We start from the raw sequence: 20,369 nt of genomic DNA on the forward strand, positions 1-20,369 counted from the left end.
GCCTCTAGAGGTGCAGATAAAAACATCTGACAAAAATTGAACCTCATTCATGGTAAATCTCTCAGCAAACTAGGAATTGAAGGAAATTCTTCTATCTGGTAAAGGCAGTGTGAAAAATACGTCCAGTACTTAAGAATGAGAGACAGAACTCAATCCTGCTAAGACTGAGAACAAGGCAAGAATGTCCTCTCTTACTTCTTTTATTCAATATTATACTTGAGGTTCTAGGCCATGCAATTCGAACAGAAAAATAAGGGACATAAATATTGAAAAGAAAGAAGGAAAATCATCTTTATTCGCAGGCAACATGATTGTGTACATTGAAAATTCAATGAAATCCCCCTCCAAAACAACTAGGACTAATAAATGAATTTAGCAAGGTCTCAAGATACCGTCAGGAGATGGTTCTTCCCAGGTCTCTCATGTTTCTGCCTGTCTTGCAAGCGGAGACACTGACTGCCTTTGTTCTGGGCTGTATAGGATTATATATATGTGTGTGTAAGGACATGCATATATGTACATGCATACATGTACGTGCATACGTGTGTGTGTGTGTATATGTGTACATATATGTACAGTGACCAACCTTGGATGGTAGTGATAGTGTCTGCCTCCAGAGCAAAGGGTAGGTTTGTTTACTACTAAGTATAATAAAGATAATTTCTCCCTCAGGGCCAAAGTTCAGGCAGGTTTACTGCTCATTACAAAAGAATTAGGTTCCTTAAGCTTGGGTTATCCTCTCCTGCAACACACCCCATTGCGTGTACAGGCATCACTTGGTCCCCTTCACTTTGCCCTATAGGAATCAGGGTTTGGGGAACCAAAAGCCAATACTGATTACCGCTATTGCTGTGAGTTAATAAGTTGTCCTTTGTCTCTGACCCAAGATTCTCATGCCTTCCGCCAGCATCCATGAAACCTGTTATTTTGCAAGTAAGGTAAAACCTCAGAGTCTTCAAAGTTCTTGATAGATACAAAATCAATTGTCTCAATATACTAGCAACAAACAACTAAAAATGAAATTAATAATCTATACATTGAAAATAACATGAAAGGCATAATACAGTGATAAATTTATAAGATGTGCCTAAGACCTGTACACTGAAAGCTACAAAGACCTTGCCGAGAGAAATTAAAGACCTAAATAAATGGAGGGATATTCTGTGTTCCTGGATAGGAAAAAATTAAATTCTTCCCAGTCAACCATTTGAATCTTGAGTGGAAGAGAAGACAGCAATGGCCTATCGCCTCCATGGAAGGCATCATATCTTCCTCCCAGGACAGCGCCCTGATGAGACTGGCTATGAGCTCCCATAGCAGAGATGCCAAGAACATCTCTGGTTCCTATCTTCCCCCTCTCTTCTGGTCCCATGAGCTCCCTCATGCATCCAATGAATTCCCTTTCTGTGTCTGCTAGTCAAGTCGATTTCTAAAAAAACTTCTCTGGTGTAAAAAATCTTGAAGAATCAGGCTACAAACCTACCCAAGAGAGGGAGAATGGTCCCAAACCCAATTGACTGACCAAAGCCACCCCTTTCCCCACCCAAAGCTGAAAGCAAATTATTTTCTAAACCAGATTATCTGATTACATTAGTTTGTTTCATTATATCCCCACTTTTAATTTAAATCCTTGGGCCTGGCATCTGCTCTATTACAGAGAATTTTAAAAAGGAGCCCTTATCTAAGTTTGGGCCATGGCATAAAAGGGGAGAAATTCCCTCTGAAGCCAGCATTCACTTAAGATCCAAGGGGAAGGTGAATTCATGTGCCATAGATGTAGCTACACCAACTTGCCCAAACGGCAGCTCTCCTTTGGCCACACTGGAAGATGAAGTTAAATCATATTCGAGGAATCAGGGTGTTCCTTTGTAATCTTTGCCTGAAGCAAGCCAGCTTTGGGGGAGGGAAAATTGACCTTCACATAAAGACTCATTTCTGAAGTTCCCACCTTTAAGTCCTAGAGTACAGTTGATGATCCCCTTTCCAAGCAGAGCACGAGCTACCAGATGGCCAGTGTTTTAGACCAGCACCTCCATCTTCTGTCTACACCCGGCTGCATCGTCTGATCTACAGCCTGCCCTCCTGTAAGCTTCCTGTCCTGCCACTGTTAAACCCAAGACAGTGAACAGGGTCTCGCTGTATTGAAGGCATGTCAGAGGCCCAAGCAGACCCAGGAATTCCCCGTGGCCACGAGGTCTGGCCCTGAACAGGGCTCAGTACCTCCGTCCTGGAGCAGGTGACACAGCTTGTACTGGGTGACGCCAGAGATGCTGTGGAGGGAGCCAAAGGAGCTCACGGCAGAGGCCACCTCCCTGTTGCGGGTGTACAGGGTGCCAAAGCGGAAGCCAGAGATGCCGAGATCCTAGAGGAAGAGAAGTAGGGAAGGAAATACCCAGTTGGTCTGCCTTCTGTTCCTGGCTCCACTTCCTTCCCTACCCAAAGGACAGGCAGCTGGGACTCACCTTACTGGTGCCCCAGATCACATGGGTCTTGTTGGGGTCAGGCAAACTGGAGAGGAGAGAGTACAGTCAAGATTATGGAGAAATATTTGAAGGATGAAGACTTGGGGTCTATGAAGGGAAGATGAAAGCGGCCTTGAGGGCCTTCCTAGACAGAAGAGCCTATGGGACCCAAAGTCAAGAAACAGCTGCCCCGGTTAAGCCAGGAAGTCAACAAAAGGTATCCTCATGGAACCAGATGGGACAGCTCTCAAGTGCCCACTGAATGAAGTCCAGGGCCCTCAGCCTGGCTCGTGGTCTTCCTACAGCTGGTCCAAAGCCACCTTCTTGGCAGTTGGCTCCTCACACAAGTAGGCCACCCCCCATTTCTAATATGTGTTCACCTATTTCTTACTGCCCCACGTTTGGTGAAGCTCTTCCTTCCTCCAGGCATGCTCTTCTCTTGCTTTGCCTGCTGGATCCTATCCTAGGCCCGAATACTACCCTTAAGAAAGTTCTGCTCTATTTCTATTCTTTCCCTGTGCCCTACTTCTCAAGAAGTTCCTACCCTGACCTTCTGGAGGGCTTCAACTTGACTTTTGACAATGTATATGCTACCTTTCCCTCAAGTTATCTCATGTACAAAATGGCGTTTAGAGAAGACACTTGGGAGGAAAGGTGATGCTTTGCTCACTTTCACACTCCCAGTGGCTCTGAGCTCAGTTCCTGGCATGCAGCCAATTAAGTTGATGGCCCATGGACTCACCCTGCAAAGTAGGAACTTCATGGTTCTCATTCCCAATTCCAGCCAAGACCAACTCACCTCTCCAGGTTCAGAACACTATGGAATGGGATGGCTTCATCAAACACAGACAGCATGTAAATCTCATCTATAATCACATGTAGGTTGTACCTGCAGGTTGGGTGAAAGAGGGAGGATGATATCCAGGTTCTCTCTAATTGTTAGCTCGCTTCGTTTGATGGTCCTCTCTAGACACAGATCAGACACTCCTACTGCCCTAGCAGCCCATGCAACCCTTCCAAGAGGTGTGGCAAGGTAGAAGAGGGTCTCTCCTTCACCTGAGAGGACCTTTCACCCGACTTGCAGGTACTAGGAAGGAAGAGGACCCAAAAGACATGCATGAGAACATTCGACCTCACGCTTCAACCATCAAGCAGAGACTAGTGGGAAGGGACTGGGCACCCCAGACAGGTCTCTTCTGGTACAGTCAGGAGGTGCCACCCAAGATCTGAATCGAATAGGTTTATAAAGTAGGCTAAGTGCTCATGTGCTTCATCTCCTTTATTCTCCCAACAGCCCTTTGAAGCAGTACTGTTACCTCTATTTCACAGAAAGAAACTAAGTTTCTGAGACAGAAAGTTAATTCCCTCAGTTAGCCGATGCTAGAGCTGGAATGTAGACCTCCCCCAGCATTCTTCCTCTTGTCCCTTGCTCTGCCATTAATTGGTCTGGATATGTTATGAAGTCTGAATGAGGGTTTCTTCTAGATAGAAGAAGATTATCTACCCTGAGAGGGCTATTTCCAGACTTCAGAGATAACTGATGTTAACATGTTCTTATAAATGAGACATGAAAATTCTATAGGAACTCATCTTCACCCCACAAGGTCTGAGAGGCTGTCTTCCTTGGCACCTCAAGCCAAGTAGTTTGGGAAATGGATGCGGGAAGAAAGTGCTTATGCTACAAGAGGTGGAAAAGCAACAGAACTATATGATGACTGTTATGTAGGTATGTGTACATGGACAAAGGCTAGAAAGGAAATGGCACAGTTTGAAGTAGTGAGCAGGTGGGTGCATTTTCCTTCATTTCAATCTCAGTTAGTTGTCCATAACTTCACAAATTATACCACGCAGTAAGAATATTTAGGGTATATTATTTCTGGTTCTGACTCCTTGACTATGAGTGATTGGAACCCTTCTTATGGACTTCATCTAGTCTCAAGGGGGTAGAACTCATACTTCTTGGCAAATTCCAGATATTCCATCACTGAGTCTCAGGAGTAGACGTCTCCCAGAGGATTCTGAGGGTTGATTAGCACAAGGCCTCTGACTTTTTTCCCCTAAAAAGAACCAAACATAACCAAGTGAACACAAGTCCTTCGCATCTACATCAAGTTCAGCCAAAGATCAGGTCAGGGCACCGAGTATCGAGCACCTAATCAAGACCTCAGTGGGCTCTCGGAGGAGCAACTATCATATTTTTGCCCACAGAGGGGATCAGGAAGGAGCTCTGGGGGCCGCCATAGCCAGGGCTCCTCGGGGGACGTGCCCTGGGACACTATCTGTTTTGAAGAAGGTGCCCACAGCATCTCGGTGAACAAGTTATACCAGAGTGTCCATACTCAGTCCCTTTCCGGGGTGGCAGTGCCCACCCTGAAGACCTGGTTCCCTCCTGACCTCAATCTTAGCCCCGAGCAGGGCTTGCTCCAGCTTGTCCACAGTGAGCTGGAATGGATAGGCGTTCGCCTCAGTGACCTGGAAGACAAACACGGCCTGAGAACCACCTATTTGGAAGCTTCCAAGCCTTGATTCCTCATTCCTATAAACCATGAGCAATCCTTTACCTTCGTACCCAGGGCACTAGTCCCACACACCCTCTTTGCCCGATTTCTCCATCCTTCTCCCATAACTTATATGGGAGAAAAGCAAGAATCCCCCTACACCTTGGAAATGCCCCAAGATCATTCCGTTGCCTGGGTAGGCTGAGCAGGGGAAGGGGCCCCACACTGACCTGGCTCTCCAGGTGGCCAGGAACCAGCTCAACTTTCGCATACAGGTGGGTACGAAAGATAAAGCCACCATAGGATGGGGTGGGGACCAGAAAGGCCTCTGGAAGCAGAGAGACAGAGCTGTTAGCCCAGCGTCTCCCAGTCAGAACGTGCCAGGACCCTCAGACCAGCAGCAACGCCACCCTCAGAGAATGTTCGTTGGGTAAACCCTCCTACTTAGGGATGAATGCTTTGGGGCACAGCCTCTATAAAAGTAATCCACTCTTCTAAACATTATTTGGGGAAACAAAACTCAAGTCTCTTTGCGGGTACACTAGAGGAGAAAGGAAAGAATACTGCTATAAGTGACTTGCAATCCAGGGACTCAAGCCAGGCTTGCTAGCAGGTAGAACACGGGTCATCAGCAAGTCTTGGCAGCTCCGGACCGACACTGGAGGCTGAGGTCCACCCACAGGGAGGGCTCTCATCGCTCTACATGGCTCAGGTCATGTGACCCTGGTGATCTCATGTGTTCTTTTCTTCCCATCCCTTCCGCCTCATTGATGGGCTAATCAAGGACCCACTCCTTCAAGTGAAATGGCCGTCTTGGTAAAGAGTCTCCCATGCAGTAGGTTCATCAAGAAATCTGAGATTCTTATTTCAGATTGTTAAGAGGCATTGTTAAGAAGGAGACTGAGAACAAATCTCTCAAGCTTTATTTGGTCTAGAACTCAGTTTTTGATTTTGGTGTTTTTTTTTTTGTTTTTCGAGGAGCTAGAGCATCTATATTGTCTAGTTTACTAGGGCTGTCTGGATTGGAGTTGAGACCAAAAGTCCAACTAATAATGACTTGGCTCCCATTGTCACCATCCCTGGGGCAGACCTCCTTGAGGACTGTCACATGTCCATATTAAATGGGAACCCAAATCCCTCGCTCCTGCAGAAATAGTAGGAAGACGTTCTAACCAGTGCAGGAAGCACCCCAGTACTTTAGGGGAAAGGCCTTCAGTCAAGCTGCTCTTCTCCCCCAAGACCCAGTGCCCATGCACTCATGCCCACATGCTGCTATTTCCCCAAGGGAACGCAGAGCCCACTGACTTACCACCTGGATCACACAGAACCATGGCTAGTGCGGAGAAGACAGAGGAGCAGCCATTTAGAACAACCACCTGAAGAAGATACACAGAAGGCAGGAGTTGAAAACCAATCCTCACGTAAGAGGGATAGTTCCCTCGTCTCCCTCCCCCTGGGAGGACAGACATGAGGAGTCTCCTCAGCTAGGACTCCTCACTCTGCCCCGACTCTGAGGGGCTCTGCTGGAAAGGCAGAGAAGCCCCCAAGAATACGGTCTTCCCCCAGGGTGGCAGGAAGGCTGGAAAGAGACGCACATTTTCTGGGTCAAGGCGGGCAGGTGCCTTACAGTAGGAGGTCAGGAACCAGGCTACTTCTTTCCACAGGCTGTGGACAGACCCAGAAAGACCTGTGGTTCCCAGGCCTGCCCGTGGGCTTTCCCCACAGTCTAGACTTGGGTCTTTTTGAAAGACCAGAGCATCCAACCTCAGGGTCCTTACAGGGGTAACAGGGGACTGAGGCTCTCAACTCCCCAGGCAACAAAGATATTAACTGCAAGAGTCTGGACAAGAACTTGGGCCTTTTGAATTATAGGGCAGTGCTATCTCTATGATACCAGCCTGCCTCCTATGATATCCTGGGCTAGGCATTTTCTAGAAGTCATTATCCCCCAAAATAGGTAGGCACCCAGCAGAGAATCTGGCACCTTGAGTCCTTCCCTGGATGAGGACAGGTGCCTGTGGACCAGGAGACCCCAGCTCTGTAAGGGGCTACTTACAATGGTTGCCCTCTCCAATCAGGATACTGCAGTAGGTCTTCATCAATGTACAGCATGTCAGTCCGAGTCAACTGTTGACAAATACAGCATGAGCCCAGCCAGACCAGGGATGCCCAAGAAGTTTCAGCCTGCTCCTAGGACGCATATGGGTGTTTGCCCTGCAACACAGGGCCTCCCAGAGGGAAATGGGCATATATGCTTCATGTTCCCTGGTGAACGGAGGCTTCAATCTTCTTGTCAAAGATTATACAAATAGCTATCCACTGGGAAGTGTCTGACAACTTCCCCAACCCTACATTTGATCCGGAGGCTCCCTTAGCAGCTTACCCATCATATACCCATCCAGAGAACACTTCCCAACACAGCCCAGCCAGGAAGTTGGATGTGCTATTCTAGAAGCTATTTCCCCACTCCCTTCCCCAAACTTCTAAGTCTTGTCCTGTATCTACAACATGCTAAAGAACATTCTAGGGGGCCTGGGCCTGAAGGTGGGTCCCAGCACAGGCCGGAACGTGGCTTACCCTTTCAGCCAGCAGATCAATACAGATCTTGTTCTCACTGGTACCAAGGTTGATGTAACCCTGGAGATGGAAGGAATCTAAGGTCAGTCCCCTTGCCCTGCCCTACATGGACGCCTTTAACCAGGTCACAAGTACTTATCCTGGACGAGCCCAGATGGGGGTCTCCCTGCTCCATGAGGCAATGCAATCCATGTTTGACAACTTTAATATTAGATAAATTTCTACAAACCCTAAAAATCTCACAGTGCAAGTTTCCCTCTTTCGAGCCATTTATTGGGTTGACCAAAAAGTTTGTTTGGTTAATGAATACGTTGTTCAGTAAAATTCTTGGTGAAAATGAAAAACGTCTTTTATTTTTACTTAAAACCAAATGAACTTTTTGGCCAGCCCAATAGATAATAATAGTTATATTATGTACCAGCTATCATTCATTGAGCTCCTATGTTCTAGACACTAGACTAAGTGCTTCCTGTGAATTGCCTTAATTCTCACAACTCCTGAGAAAAAAGTTCTATTCTGATCTCTGCTTAAAGAGCGTGAAGCCCAGAAAGGTTGAATAAACTACTAGCCATGTGACGTTGGTGATGGGCAGAATTCCACCTGACTGGCCCCAGAGCCTGGATCCTTAGCCAGCACAGGCCCTGCGTGTATCCATCTCTGCTATTTCCTTGGAAGGGCCCTTCAACTTACTGGAAGAGGTATGACCCCTCAGGGGCCAGTGGGGATACCTGACTCACTTGGCCCCCAGCAAAGCAGACGGCCATCAGCCACACGTCACTTAGATGGGAACAGAAGGAAAGGTGTGGCTAGTGTGGTCCTCCGCCCTCTGGCTGGAGAGCTGTTGTGAACCTCCCTTGCTGGAAGCCTCTTCCTGCTCCCACCACCATTAGGATAACATCCTGACATCTCACAATGGCCTGATCCCATCCATACCTCTGTCACAGCGCTCACTGTCTCTACTCAAGCCACATGGGCCTCCTTGTCCAATCACCCCAAGCCCTTCCCACCTTAAAGCTTTCACACATGCTGTTCCTCTTGCATGGAGGACCCCCACCCCGCCTCCCACCACATGGCTGGCTGATTCAACCTTTAAAACATCCTCCCTGACCACCCAAAGCAGGCCTTCCCTTAGCGCTCTTGCAGACATTATTCACATTCATTTCCCCAATGGCCGACGATATCCATCATCAGACTGAGTTCCATGAGGGTAGGTTCACTTACCACAGTGACCAGAGTGACTCCTAGTGGGTACGAGCTGGGACAGGAGGGGAAAAACCAGACCCAGCTTGTCAACTTTCTTGGCCACATCACCTTACTTCTGTGCCCATCCCCTTACCTATAGAAGACAATAGTGTCTACTTCATGGGGCTGGAAGAGTCAGTGAAAGTGCACAGTACTTGGCATGGGACTCAGTAAATCCTAGTGATGGGGGCCCTCGAGTATGTCCCCCCATCCTCACCAGGGTGTTCTTGTCCTTGTGGTATTTGTTTCCTTGGTAGGTGTTGTAGTGCTGGAAGCTGGAGTGGTATAAGGCAGAGATGTCAATCCCACGGTTGGACAGGTCATAGCTGATAAATGTATCTTCAAAATCACTCCGTTGGTAAAACGTCTGGCGAGTCTGCCTGGATGATTGGGCCTGCTGCCCACCTCCGACATCGACCCTAGAGTCCATGGAGGTGTCAGGTGGTTGGAAGCTCCAGTCACCTGTGGCCCCAGACTGCAAGTAGTGGAGCATCTGGAACATTAAGTGACCCAGGAAGGCCTCCTGGTCCCTGACGGCCTGATTGTGCCTCTGCTTCTCCAGCGCCAAGTCCTGCTGCTGGTGCCTGGTCATCAGCTGTGCGATGTGATCCTCCACGGTCTGCCGCAAGGACAGCACCATCTCCATCAGCTGGGTGTGGATGCTACGGTTTCTAAGGGCCTGGTCCCTCATCTGGCCGTAGGGCATGGAGGGCATGTCTGATGGGCCACTCATACTCTGGGTATTCCTATTGGCCTCAGCAGGCTGGCTGGAACCTGCAGAGAAAGAGAGTCCATGCACTGCAGCAAAGGTCTGGGCCTGATCTCAGGCTGGTCACTAGTTCCTCCTACCTCCACACCTTGGTTGTAGGCCCAAATGAATTCAGGAAGAGTTACCTACTCATTCAAGGGCAATGCCTAAGTGGACCCAAGCCCAGATATTGGAGCACTGTACTTAAATGTCATTAACATATGTTCTGGGGAAGAGCCTTAGGGCCCACTTCGAGAAAAAGGGGAAACTGAACAGGTAGGCTGTGGATTCTTCAACCAGAGCAATTCCTGCTCTGTAGAGTTCTAAGTAAGAAAAGGGATTCTGCTGCTAAAAACAAAAAAACAAAAACACCAAACCAAAACGCTGAATAAGTCATTCTGCTGGAATAGGGGTAAGTAAACTACTGCCCAAGGGCCAAACCAGCCTTCCATTTGTTTTTGTAAATAAAGTGTTATTGGAACACAGTTGTGTTTGCTTGTTTATATATTATCTATAGCTGCTTTTGTACTTTAATGGCAGAGTTGAATAGTTGTGACACAGACCACATGGCTCACAAGGACTAATATATTTACTATCTGGCCTGTTACAGAAAACATTTGCCAGCTCTTGTTCTAGAACGTCAGCCCTTCTTTTTGCCATTTTTCCCAAGTTGGCCGTACCAGATATTCAACGTTCCTACTTTGCGTTACTTCCTGTAAATGCCTTCAACCTGCTCACGGTGACAGCTGCCTTGGACTTCCATCACCAGTAACCATGGTCGAGATACACGGTTCTCGAACTTTAAAGTCCACCAGAATCACTTAGAAGGTTTGTGAGGACACAAATGGCTAGTCCTCATCACTGGACTTTGTTTCAGGAGGTCTGGGGTGAGGCCTGAGAATTTGCAGTTCTAACGAAGTTCCTACGACTATACTTTCCGAACCTCTAACTATTCAGACCAACCTTCTGTCTGAAAAGAAGTCAAAATGCTGGATAAGACTTAAGAAACACCTTTATAAAGCCTCAAAGAGTAAAAAAAAAAAAAAAATCAGATATTAAGAAGCCAGGAGGTAAGAAAACTTGAGGCTGACAGCTGCCTCTAATTCATTATAAGACAATCCTCATATCCCCAGTCACTGAGACCTCTTTTTCTAAGAATCTAGACTTACACATCTACCACCAAATGCCATCTTCTAAGTTCTTTTTCTGTGTTACATCCCTTACATTCCCCCCACATATACAAAACCTTGTTACTTCTTTTACAGGTTTGTGGCACCAGCACTTCAAAGTACTGGACACTCTGCCCAACCTCTCCAAACCATCCTTGGTCTGCCTGTGATGTTCCCATAGCAACCTATACTTCTATGTAATGACACTTAATTTTGTTACTTGTTCAGTATCTGCCCAGGTCAGACTTTGTCATCATATCCTTAGCACAGTGCCTGGCACATAGGTAACTAGTGGGAGAGGCACAACAACAGGGATGTGGCTGAGTCAGTGAAGAGATGAACCATGACTGAAGACTTTAAGCTATGGAAGACAGAGCAACAGCCAGATGAAGCCATAGGACAAAGGGGTACCAAGTCTTGACTTAGGATGTCAACCTTTCATCAACAGTGATACAAAGAACTTTACTTACCACTTTTAGAAACATACTGCTTAGAAAGAAATTGAACAAATATAAGCTCTTATTCCCAGACTCACCCTTTGTTTCATAAGCAAAAGCTTTGCTCTGGCCCAAGCTCCATCCCCTAGAAGTAGGAGGGTCATTTCAACGGGGCTCTCAACTCTGGGGGTGAGTAGGTTCCTTTGTTTTTGCCTTCCAAAAGGTGGTACCCATTATCCTTATCGGTCTTGATGAGTGCCTGTGGGAAGGGCCAAGATGGTGGAGATGACCTCCCTTCTATGGGCAAGAAGCTGTCACCAGGGCACTTCTGCTTTCTCCCAGGTCTGGGCTGTCACATATGGAGTGTGTTTGTTCTGTTTTACCTTAATAACAAAATCAGAGATGTGACAGCTCCACAGAGCAGCACATGGGCCCAGGATTTAAGTTATTCCAGTTCAAGCTGGATTAGGGAGTCTCTTGGACTTCTTATCCTGGAAGTCCTTGCTGTTACCAAGGTCCCACTACTCTGTCCCATCCACCCAGCCCTCAGCCAGGGACCCCAGGTTCACAGGAAACAGGGATCAGGTTGGGGCAGGGAAGCTGGAGGCCAGGTGGCCCAACAAGCCATTAGAGGAGGGAGGCTGTTTAAAGAAGGTGGAATGAGAACCTCTCCAGGCAGGCTTATGGAGCAGAAAATGGGGCCAAGGCAAGGAACTGCAAAAAGTGTATTTTCCTGGTAAATGTTTTTTCTGATAAGGAAGTGAGTATGCTGCAAGGCCAGGGGGAAAACCTAGAAGATGGACCTCTGCCAAAACTTGTCTTTTCCACAGGAAAAGTCTATTGTAATGATGTTGTTCCACAAAGGCCATAATGTCCTTAAATGTCAGCCCTGAGTTGTCTGGCTAAGTCTTTTTGGCTACATCCTTGGTTTCAGTATTTCTCATCCTTAAACCACCTACCTCCCAAACCACACTCAGGGCCCGTCTATAGAAGCAGCATCTCAGAACCAGCCCAGCTGGTGCCCTCTGATAAGAGCTGAAAGATCTTAAACAGTAGAAACTGGGAATGGGGAAAGAACATGGGAAGTGAACTAGGAACAAGCTTGTCTCCTGTTCATTTGGGATGCCAGTACACGGGTATACCATTTATACCAGGATACTTCTGTCTCTTTTTTTAGTGCCCTACAAGCCCTTCTAGCTCTATCTTGCCCTTTGGCCTTCTTTCCCCTTGCCATGCACCAACCTCCCCTGGTGTCTCAGTCCTCTAACCTAATTAAGATTCTTCCTTTTCAATGTAGCAATTATGATAAAGATTGTCGAGTCTTCTTTATGTGCATGGGAAGCAAGGTGTTTGGGGATACAGATGTCTAAATACAAGTTGCAAAACTGAAAACTCAGGTAAAAGCAGCCTGGAGAAGCCCAGATTCTATTCTGTAGTTGCAACTCACCAACTGTAGGATGTTGGAAGAATTATCTCCCCTGTCTGGGCATCAGTTACTCATGCAAGATGAGAAGGTACTTACCTCAACTGGAGGTAAAATTGAAGCTCAGTGAAGACAAGGAACTTCTAGTGTCCCATAGTAGAACCAGGATTTAAACCTAAGCCCTCTGACTTAAGCCCAGAACTCCTAGAAGAAGAGTGAACTGGCAGAAAACCAGCATTTACACAGACTACAGCCTGGCTTCACATCACATGATGCCCCAGAAGTCTCGAGTTTTGACGTTGGATTAACTTCATCCAAGAATACTGTCATCCTGTACTGTTGGTGACTCAGAGTCCCTGGGCAGAAGCAAACAAATACTCTGGAAGCAGTATATCTTAGATTTTAGATTTCTCAAAAAGGATAATTCTTCAAATACAGCGTCTAGCACACAGAAGATCCAGACACATGAATAAACTGCAAGAGCGAAAACCAGCACAGACAACAAAGAGCAACTGGACTTGAGGTACTAGGAGTAGATTGTAAAATAATTGCTTTTCTGTTCAAGGAGGTAAAACCCAAGCTTGAAAGTTGACAAAAATTAGAAGTTACTTAAATGACAGATTTAAAGGAAACAGGAGATTCTAGATCTCCTGTTGTTAAAATACAATGATCAAAAATTTTAAACCTCAGTGGAAGGGTTTTAATGGCATATTAGATACAACTAAAGAGAAAATTAGTGACCTGGAAAAAGAGGCTGAGGAAACTTTCTAGAGCATGGCATGAAGACACAAAAGAAAGACGAAAGATATAAAATCTAAAATATACATACACATATACACATTCACTCGGAGTCCCAAAGGAAGAGAAAATGGGGCAGAAGAGAAGCAATTTGAATAAGATGTTTTATCAGTGCCAAATAACCAGACACCAAAGCATGGCTTCAAGAAGCCCAACAAATGCAAATTAGGATAAATAAATCTATACCTATATATATATCACGGTGAAGCTACAAAAAAAAAAAAAAAATCATGGTGAAGCTACAAAAAAACAAGACAAACACTTCAAAAGCAGCCAAGCAAAAAAAAGAAAAAGTTATCTTAAAAGGAATAATAGATCAAAAGCTGATGTTAGCAACAGCAGATACCTGAAGATAGTGAAATGCTATTTTCAGTATACTGAAAGGAAATAACTACCAAACTAGAATCTTGTAGCCATCACAAGATCAACATTTCAATAGGTAGTACCAATTTCTCCCCCTAGAGGGGCTGGATTTACTGCAGAGGACACTATTAATCAGAGCAAGTAGGTTTGCCTTTAAAAGCTAAAACCAACTGAGTGAAAGAGACCAGACAAGGTACATACGGTACAGTTCTACTCATAGAACAGGCAAAAGTAATCGGTAGTGACAGAAATCAGAACAGTGGCTCCCTGGACAGGAGATTGGGAAACTGACTGTAATGGGGTGCAGAGAACTTTCTGGGGAGATGACATGACCTATATCTTGATAGGGTGATGGTTACATGGCTATAGCCATTTGTCAAAGCTCAAAGTGTACACTTATGAATTTTACTATATTTAAGTAGGTTTTTAAAATGCAGCTGTAGCTAATTTAAGGCTCTATCAGACTATAAATAGCTAAATGAGTTTATTTCCAATGCTAGCCCTTCAAGTGTAAAGACCAGTATGGGAACAGGCCCCAAGTATACAGAGGGATATTTGCATAATTAATTTACAGTAGAAAAAAATGAAGAGACAATTCTTGAGAGAGAGAGAGAGATGCAAGCAGAAGCTAACTTAGTCAAGAAAAATAGGAGAAAGCACATGCATGGAAATAAGATGAACTAAAGAGTATTTTGAACTATTCTAATGGATATGCCTAAGTCTGGAAGAAATGGATAATTCAGTTTAAAATGTATTATAGTTTATTATTCCTAACTCCAGATAAGAAATAAAATCTAAACAAATCAGTTTCCATAGAAGTTATCAAAGACCTAGCTCCCTTTAAAAGTATCTGGCCCAGAGGGTCTCATAAGGAAATTCTACCATGTACTTAAAGGAGAATATTATTCCAGGGCTATTAAACTGTTCTAGAAAAAAGGAAAAGCATCCACATTTCATAATCAAATAAACAGTGATATGTAGATTTGATGATGTTTATATGAAAAACTATGGACAAATCTCACCTATGATTAGGTTATTAATACTTAAAAGCCAAATAGCACTTAACAAGCAGAATCCATCAGCATAACAAAATAACCTTACCACCAAGTGGGGTCATACTGAGAATGGAAGGACAGTTCAATTCTATGATTTATATTAACTTTTCATTAATAGATCCTAAGGGGATAAAAGTCACTTGATCTATAGATGCTATAGAGACATCTGACAGCATTAGACACCCATTCTTGAGTTAGACAACTTGATGCCATGAATGGCTACCTCTTTAACTAAGACATCTCTCAGCCAAAAAGCCAGCCTCCTACTCAATCTAGAAACTGAAGGGTTTGAATTCATGAACAAGAGATAAGGCTGCCCGTGATCACTGTGAAATATCTAACATTGTACCAGAGGTCTCAGCCAAAAATATTAAGCAAGGAAAGAAATTAGAGTTAAAAATAGGGAATTTGGATTATTGCTATCTACAGATTCCTACTGTCTACCTGGAAGACACAAAAGAATTAACAGATGCCCTACAAGAGAATTTAGTATAGTTATAGGCTAGGGCCCCAATTCATCTTTTGGTAAATACAGTTTTATTGGGATGCAGCTACACCCATGTTGCATATATGTGCTGACCAGACTTTGGTAGCGAACACTAGACCAGCACTTTCAACCGGGGTCACTCACCTAATGAGTGAGCCTAGCACTGCCCGGAACCCCCAACCACATGCAGCTTCATTTTCCTTTAATCCTAGAGGTGCTCTCCCCAACTTTCAGATGGGGTGAATGAGGACATAATAATAGTCTGTTGAATTTAATGCAGCCCCCCAACATACCCAGAATGAGTATGAACAGTGTAAGCTATTTTGGGGGTCACAGACCCTCTGAAACCCCAACATTATCAACAACAACTTACACTGATTGGGTACTGCCTTGAGCCGGGCTCTGGTCTGGATTCTTTGTATGCACCACCTGATTTAATCCTCACAGTGACTCTATTAGGAGGGTACCACCATTAGCCTCACTTTACAGATGAGAAAACAGAGGCTCAAAAGCAGGAGGTGAATCACACAAGCTCACACAAATAGGATGGGAAAGGGAGGCTTGAACCCCAGGCCCCACTGCCCTCTTAACTATCCCTCCCTGAGGCTTTTGCTGGAAGGGTGCATATCCCCTCAAAGCTTGGCTTTCACTTTCAGGGATCCAGAAGCCCCCTAAGTCCATCGTTGCCCCACCCCACTGGGGGTCCAGGGGCCCAGGTAAAGCCCAGGCGATGTTTGGCCTAAAGCCCCCTCTCACTCCACAGCCGCGGCTCCTGACCCAGCCACCCTGCACTTACCTCTGTCCCTGTTTTTACTCATTTCTTCTCTGGTCTAAAATCCTTATGTCTGATGAAATTGTTCTTAATCTTTGGGGCCCAGAGACCTCTCCACCACCTCCTCCTCTCACTAGGCTTGCTTTTACTGCTTTGGGCCTGCATGCTCTGCTTTTAAGCACAGATGATTTCAAGGGCAACAAGATCCACCTTGCCCTTTCCAAGGGGATCTCCCCCAGCTGCTCTCAATTACCTAAAATGGCCTTTCTTTTTTAAAAAAAATTTCTTTCATTTATTGCTTTACTTTTAACTGAGGTAACATTGGTTTATAACATTATATGTTTCATGTGTACAACATTATATTTCAACTCTGTATACACTCCAGTGTGCTCACCACCGAAAGTTTAGTTTCCATCTGTCATCACACAGTTGATCCCCTTTACTCATACCTCACCTCCACCCTTCCTCTCTAATAACCATTACTCTGTTCTCTGTGTTCGTTTAGTTTGGTTTGTTCATTTATTTTCATTTTTTGTTTGTTTTTTTTTATATTCCACCTATGAGTGAAATCATACGGTATTTGTCTTTCTCTATCTGACTTACCTCACTTTGCATCATACCCTCAAGGTCCATCCATGTTATCACAAATGGCAAGATTTCATTTTTTTTGGCTGAGTAGTATTCCATAGTATACATATACCACATCTTCTTTATCCATTCATCCATTGATGGGACTTAGGTTGTTTCCATATCTTGACTATTGTAAATAATCCTGTGATGAACGTAAGGGTGCATGTATCTTTTCAAATTAGTGCCTTGGTATTCTTTAGATAAATACCCAGAAGTGGAAATGTAAATTAGTGCAGCCATTACGGAAAACAGTATGGAGATTAAAAAATTAAGAATAAAATGGACTTTTCTTTGCACCATTACAGAGAGAGGCTCAGCAATGCCCACACCTGGGAGAACCACATTTTGGAGCCGTGGTTCTCAAACTTTGAAGGTCTTGGCATCACCTGGAGGGCTCATAAAAAGCAGGAGGCTCTTGGAAGTGGGCGAGGGCCTGGGCCTGAGTAGTATCTTGAGACCACCAGGTGATTCGGATACTTAGCAATGTCTGAGAACCACTGGAGCAAGCGAATCTCAATTAAAGCACAAATGAGCTACTAACCTTTCCCATTTCTGGGGGGGTCACAGTTGAGAGCAGGTTGCAGTGGGTTAACCTCAGGCAGGAAGGGCATCTTGATGAGGAAGCACTGGAGTGATTGCCAGGAGGGCTGGTCCCAATCCCCCTAGCCCTACCTGACTGTGTGTCCTTGGCAAACCCACTCAGCCTTTCGGGTCTTCAGTTTCTCTTTGTTAAAGGGGGAGGTCATGAAACCTACCTCACAAAGGGTGATGGGAATGGCGTAGGTGAATGAGCTCCACACATTTGGAGCTCCTGGTCTGCCTTCCCTGAGGGTCGACAAACAGAAGCAAGGCCAAAAGCAGCTTGTGGTTCAAGAATACCCTGTCTTGTGACTGTCCTCCAACTTCAGTGGGTGCTTGTTTAAAATGCAGGTGCCTGGGCTCCACTAAGGGACTTCGATCCAGTAGGTCTATAATTGGACTCAGGAGTCTGCATTTTAAAACAAACATGGTGGGTGATTCTGGATTCCTCTTGGAGAGATGCTGCCCTCGTGGACTCCACACTGAGAGGACGCATGAGCAGTGGGCAGGCACTTTACCGAGAGCGTTAGGACCTCACATATTCCACAGCCTGGCCTGCACTGACGACCCATCTCTTCTGTCATTTACTTGTTCATTCCCCACTCAAAAAAACAATTCACTGGGCACCTATTATGTACCAAGCACTGTGTTAGACCGTGAGACTATCAAAATGAAGGAAAACTTCCCCGATTTCAAGGAGTCCCAGAATACATTTTCCAATGGAAAAGTCTGATCTTTGCTCAAGATCCTTCAGTGGCTCCCCTTCATCTTACAGGGGTTATAAACCCAAATACCTTCAAGGACACAAACAGAAGCCTGCATATCCCTCCTCTATGCCTTCAAGTTAAAAAAAAAAAAAAAAAGGCAAGCACTGCCAAACAAAATGGTTTTACCAGTTGATTTCAGCCCTCAGCCATCAATTTGCAACCTCCGAATCCAAATTCTTTCATGTGGCACACCAGATCTCTAGAATAATCAATCACAAGTTTCTACCTAGTCTCATTCTTTGCACATCTCTTCCCCCACCACCAACACCCCCAAAACACTGAACCCCCTGTAACGCTCCCAGCACACCATCATCTCTCATTCCTCCAGGCCTTGGCATGTGCCGTTGCCTCCGCTCAGAGAGCCCTTTCACAAACCTACCCACTTGGCAGACTCCTGCTTCTCCTTCAGGTCTATGCCTGCATGTCACCTCCTCCAAGGAAACTTCCTCCCTGACTCCTTAGGCAGGTTTAGGGGCCCCAGCCTATGTCCCCAGGCTCTTTGCTCATGCCTATGGTATAAAGCACAGCGGTGCCTCAAAGCCTTTGCTCTGGCTGGGTTCCAATGCCTGGACTGCTCTGCCCCCAGACACCTGCTCGGCTCACTCCCTCATCTCCTACGACTCTTTGCATAAATATCACCTTCTCTCGGAGGCTTCTTATGACCACCTACCTCATTCTGCAACCTGCTTCCACCCCTGCCGCACTGCAGTGCCCCCCGTTCCCCTTTTCATGTTTTATAGCACTTTTCTCCTTCAAACGTACTCGATACTTATTTATTATGTGCACTATTTTCAGTGCCCCCTTCTAAAACATAAAGCTCATGAGAGCAAGGGTCTTTGCTTGCTTTGTTTACTGCTTCTCAAACGTAAAGAACGGTGCTTGGCCCATAGGGGAGTTCAACCACATTTATGAATGAATGAGCGAGTGGGTGAATTAATGAAGGAAGGAACGAATGAATGAAAGAACGAATGGATACCATAATGCAATTATCTAAGGTCTGGGTCCATTCTGGGCACTACCTTCTTAGGTTCCAAGGCACAGAGGTGGTTCTCGGTTAGCGTTTGTTGACTACTATTGGTAGCTATTCGATGAGTAACTGAGGGCGGGAATGAAGGAACCAATGGACTGCAGTCACCAGGTGACTGTTGACGGTGGAATGAAGACTTGCCCAGAGGGAAAACCCTCATTTCCCCCAACCTCCTGCGTTTCCCACCACCTGCCTGTGGGACGCCTGCGGCCACAACAGCTGTAACATGCATTCGCCAAGAGGGGTCGCTAAACCCCTATTTTCCTTCCTGGCGCGGAAAACTCAGGGCAGGGGCCTCTGCAAACGCAGGGGAAGCGCGGATGGGAGGAAAGGTGGGCGGAGGCCCCGACCCCCTCCGAGAGCAGCCAGCGCCCCGGCAGCGTGGCGCGCGCCCACGGAAGGCTGGGACCGAGCTCGCGCCGACTGCGGGCCCCGGCAGTACAATCCCAACCTAACTCAGCGCGATCCCTGCGCTCTTAGGGTCTCCTAGGATCTGTTTTTCAGATAGGACCCCAGGCTCAAAGAGGTTGGGTGCCTTCGCCAATGTCGCACAACTAGAAAACCTCAGGGGTAGGATTAGAATCCAGACTTGCTGAACGCTGTTGTTCCCTCTCTCCACTCCCCACTCCTCCCCAGCTCTTTCGGGCTAAAACAGAGCAAGATTCCAAGTCCAGTGTCTGGCTTGGCCTCATTTAGAAGGCCCTTGAGTCCTCTTTCCTGGTGGGGAAAGCACGGAGGTATGCATTGGGAGGTGGGGAAAAGACTTAGTTCCTCCCCCCAAGGACGTGGACCCAGCTGCCCTCAGCTCCTGCCCTCCCTCACTCCCACTCTGGTTTGTATCACCCTTGCTCCCTTGATTTCAGTTCCCTGGATTTTTTTTTTTTTTTCACACACACACACACTGTATTTTATTTTTACAAAAGATAAATAGACTGACACCAAGCATTGTACATGGATGACCACAACAAAAGCAACAATGATTGCAATTACCAAACATGAAACACACTCATACTATGTCATAATATTGACATTCAGTCCAGTAATCCTCCACTGTAACAGCTCCTTTACTTTGCAGTGAAAATTGATTTGTATATTCTTTGCCTCTGAGTCCTTGTGGGATTTTTTTTTTTTTAATTCAGACAGAAAGTCACAAAAATTATACTCATCCTCATCAGTTCCCTCAGTCCCATGTAATTCATTTTTTTTTTATCTTGATATTTTGTTAGCACTTTTATGAGTTCATCAGTTTTTCATTAGAGTTCTGAAAATGCTTATTCATTCAGTTCAGCAGTACAGTCAGTTACCAGAAACCTGTACTTGTCAGAGTCTTTTCCA

General features: G+C 45.7%; 1 protein-coding gene across 1 annotated transcript; it reads right to left on the minus strand.

Annotated features, from left to right (window-relative positions):
- Positions 1–264: 264 nt before the first annotated feature.
- LOC309605897 (putative inactive 1-aminocyclopropane-1-carboxylate synthase-like protein 2) lies at positions 265–19,898 on the minus strand. The gene is given in 12 exon segments (XM_082342212.1): positions 265–2,362; positions 2,463–2,508; positions 3,262–3,351; positions 4,419–4,453; positions 4,457–4,519; positions 4,857–4,934; positions 5,185–5,348; positions 6,270–6,336; positions 6,556–6,625; positions 7,017–7,087; positions 7,538–7,597; positions 8,997–19,898. Coding segments are annotated over 12 exon segments (1,470 nt in total). The 5' UTR covers positions 9,513–19,898; the 3' UTR covers positions 265–2,152.
- Positions 19,899–20,369: the final 471 nt, after the last annotated feature.

This window comes from Balaenoptera borealis (genome assembly GCF_965194805.1).
Source record: "Balaenoptera borealis genome assembly, chromosome: 11".
NCBI classification, from domain to species: domain Eukaryota; kingdom Metazoa; phylum Chordata; class Mammalia; order Artiodactyla; family Balaenopteridae; genus Balaenoptera; species Balaenoptera borealis.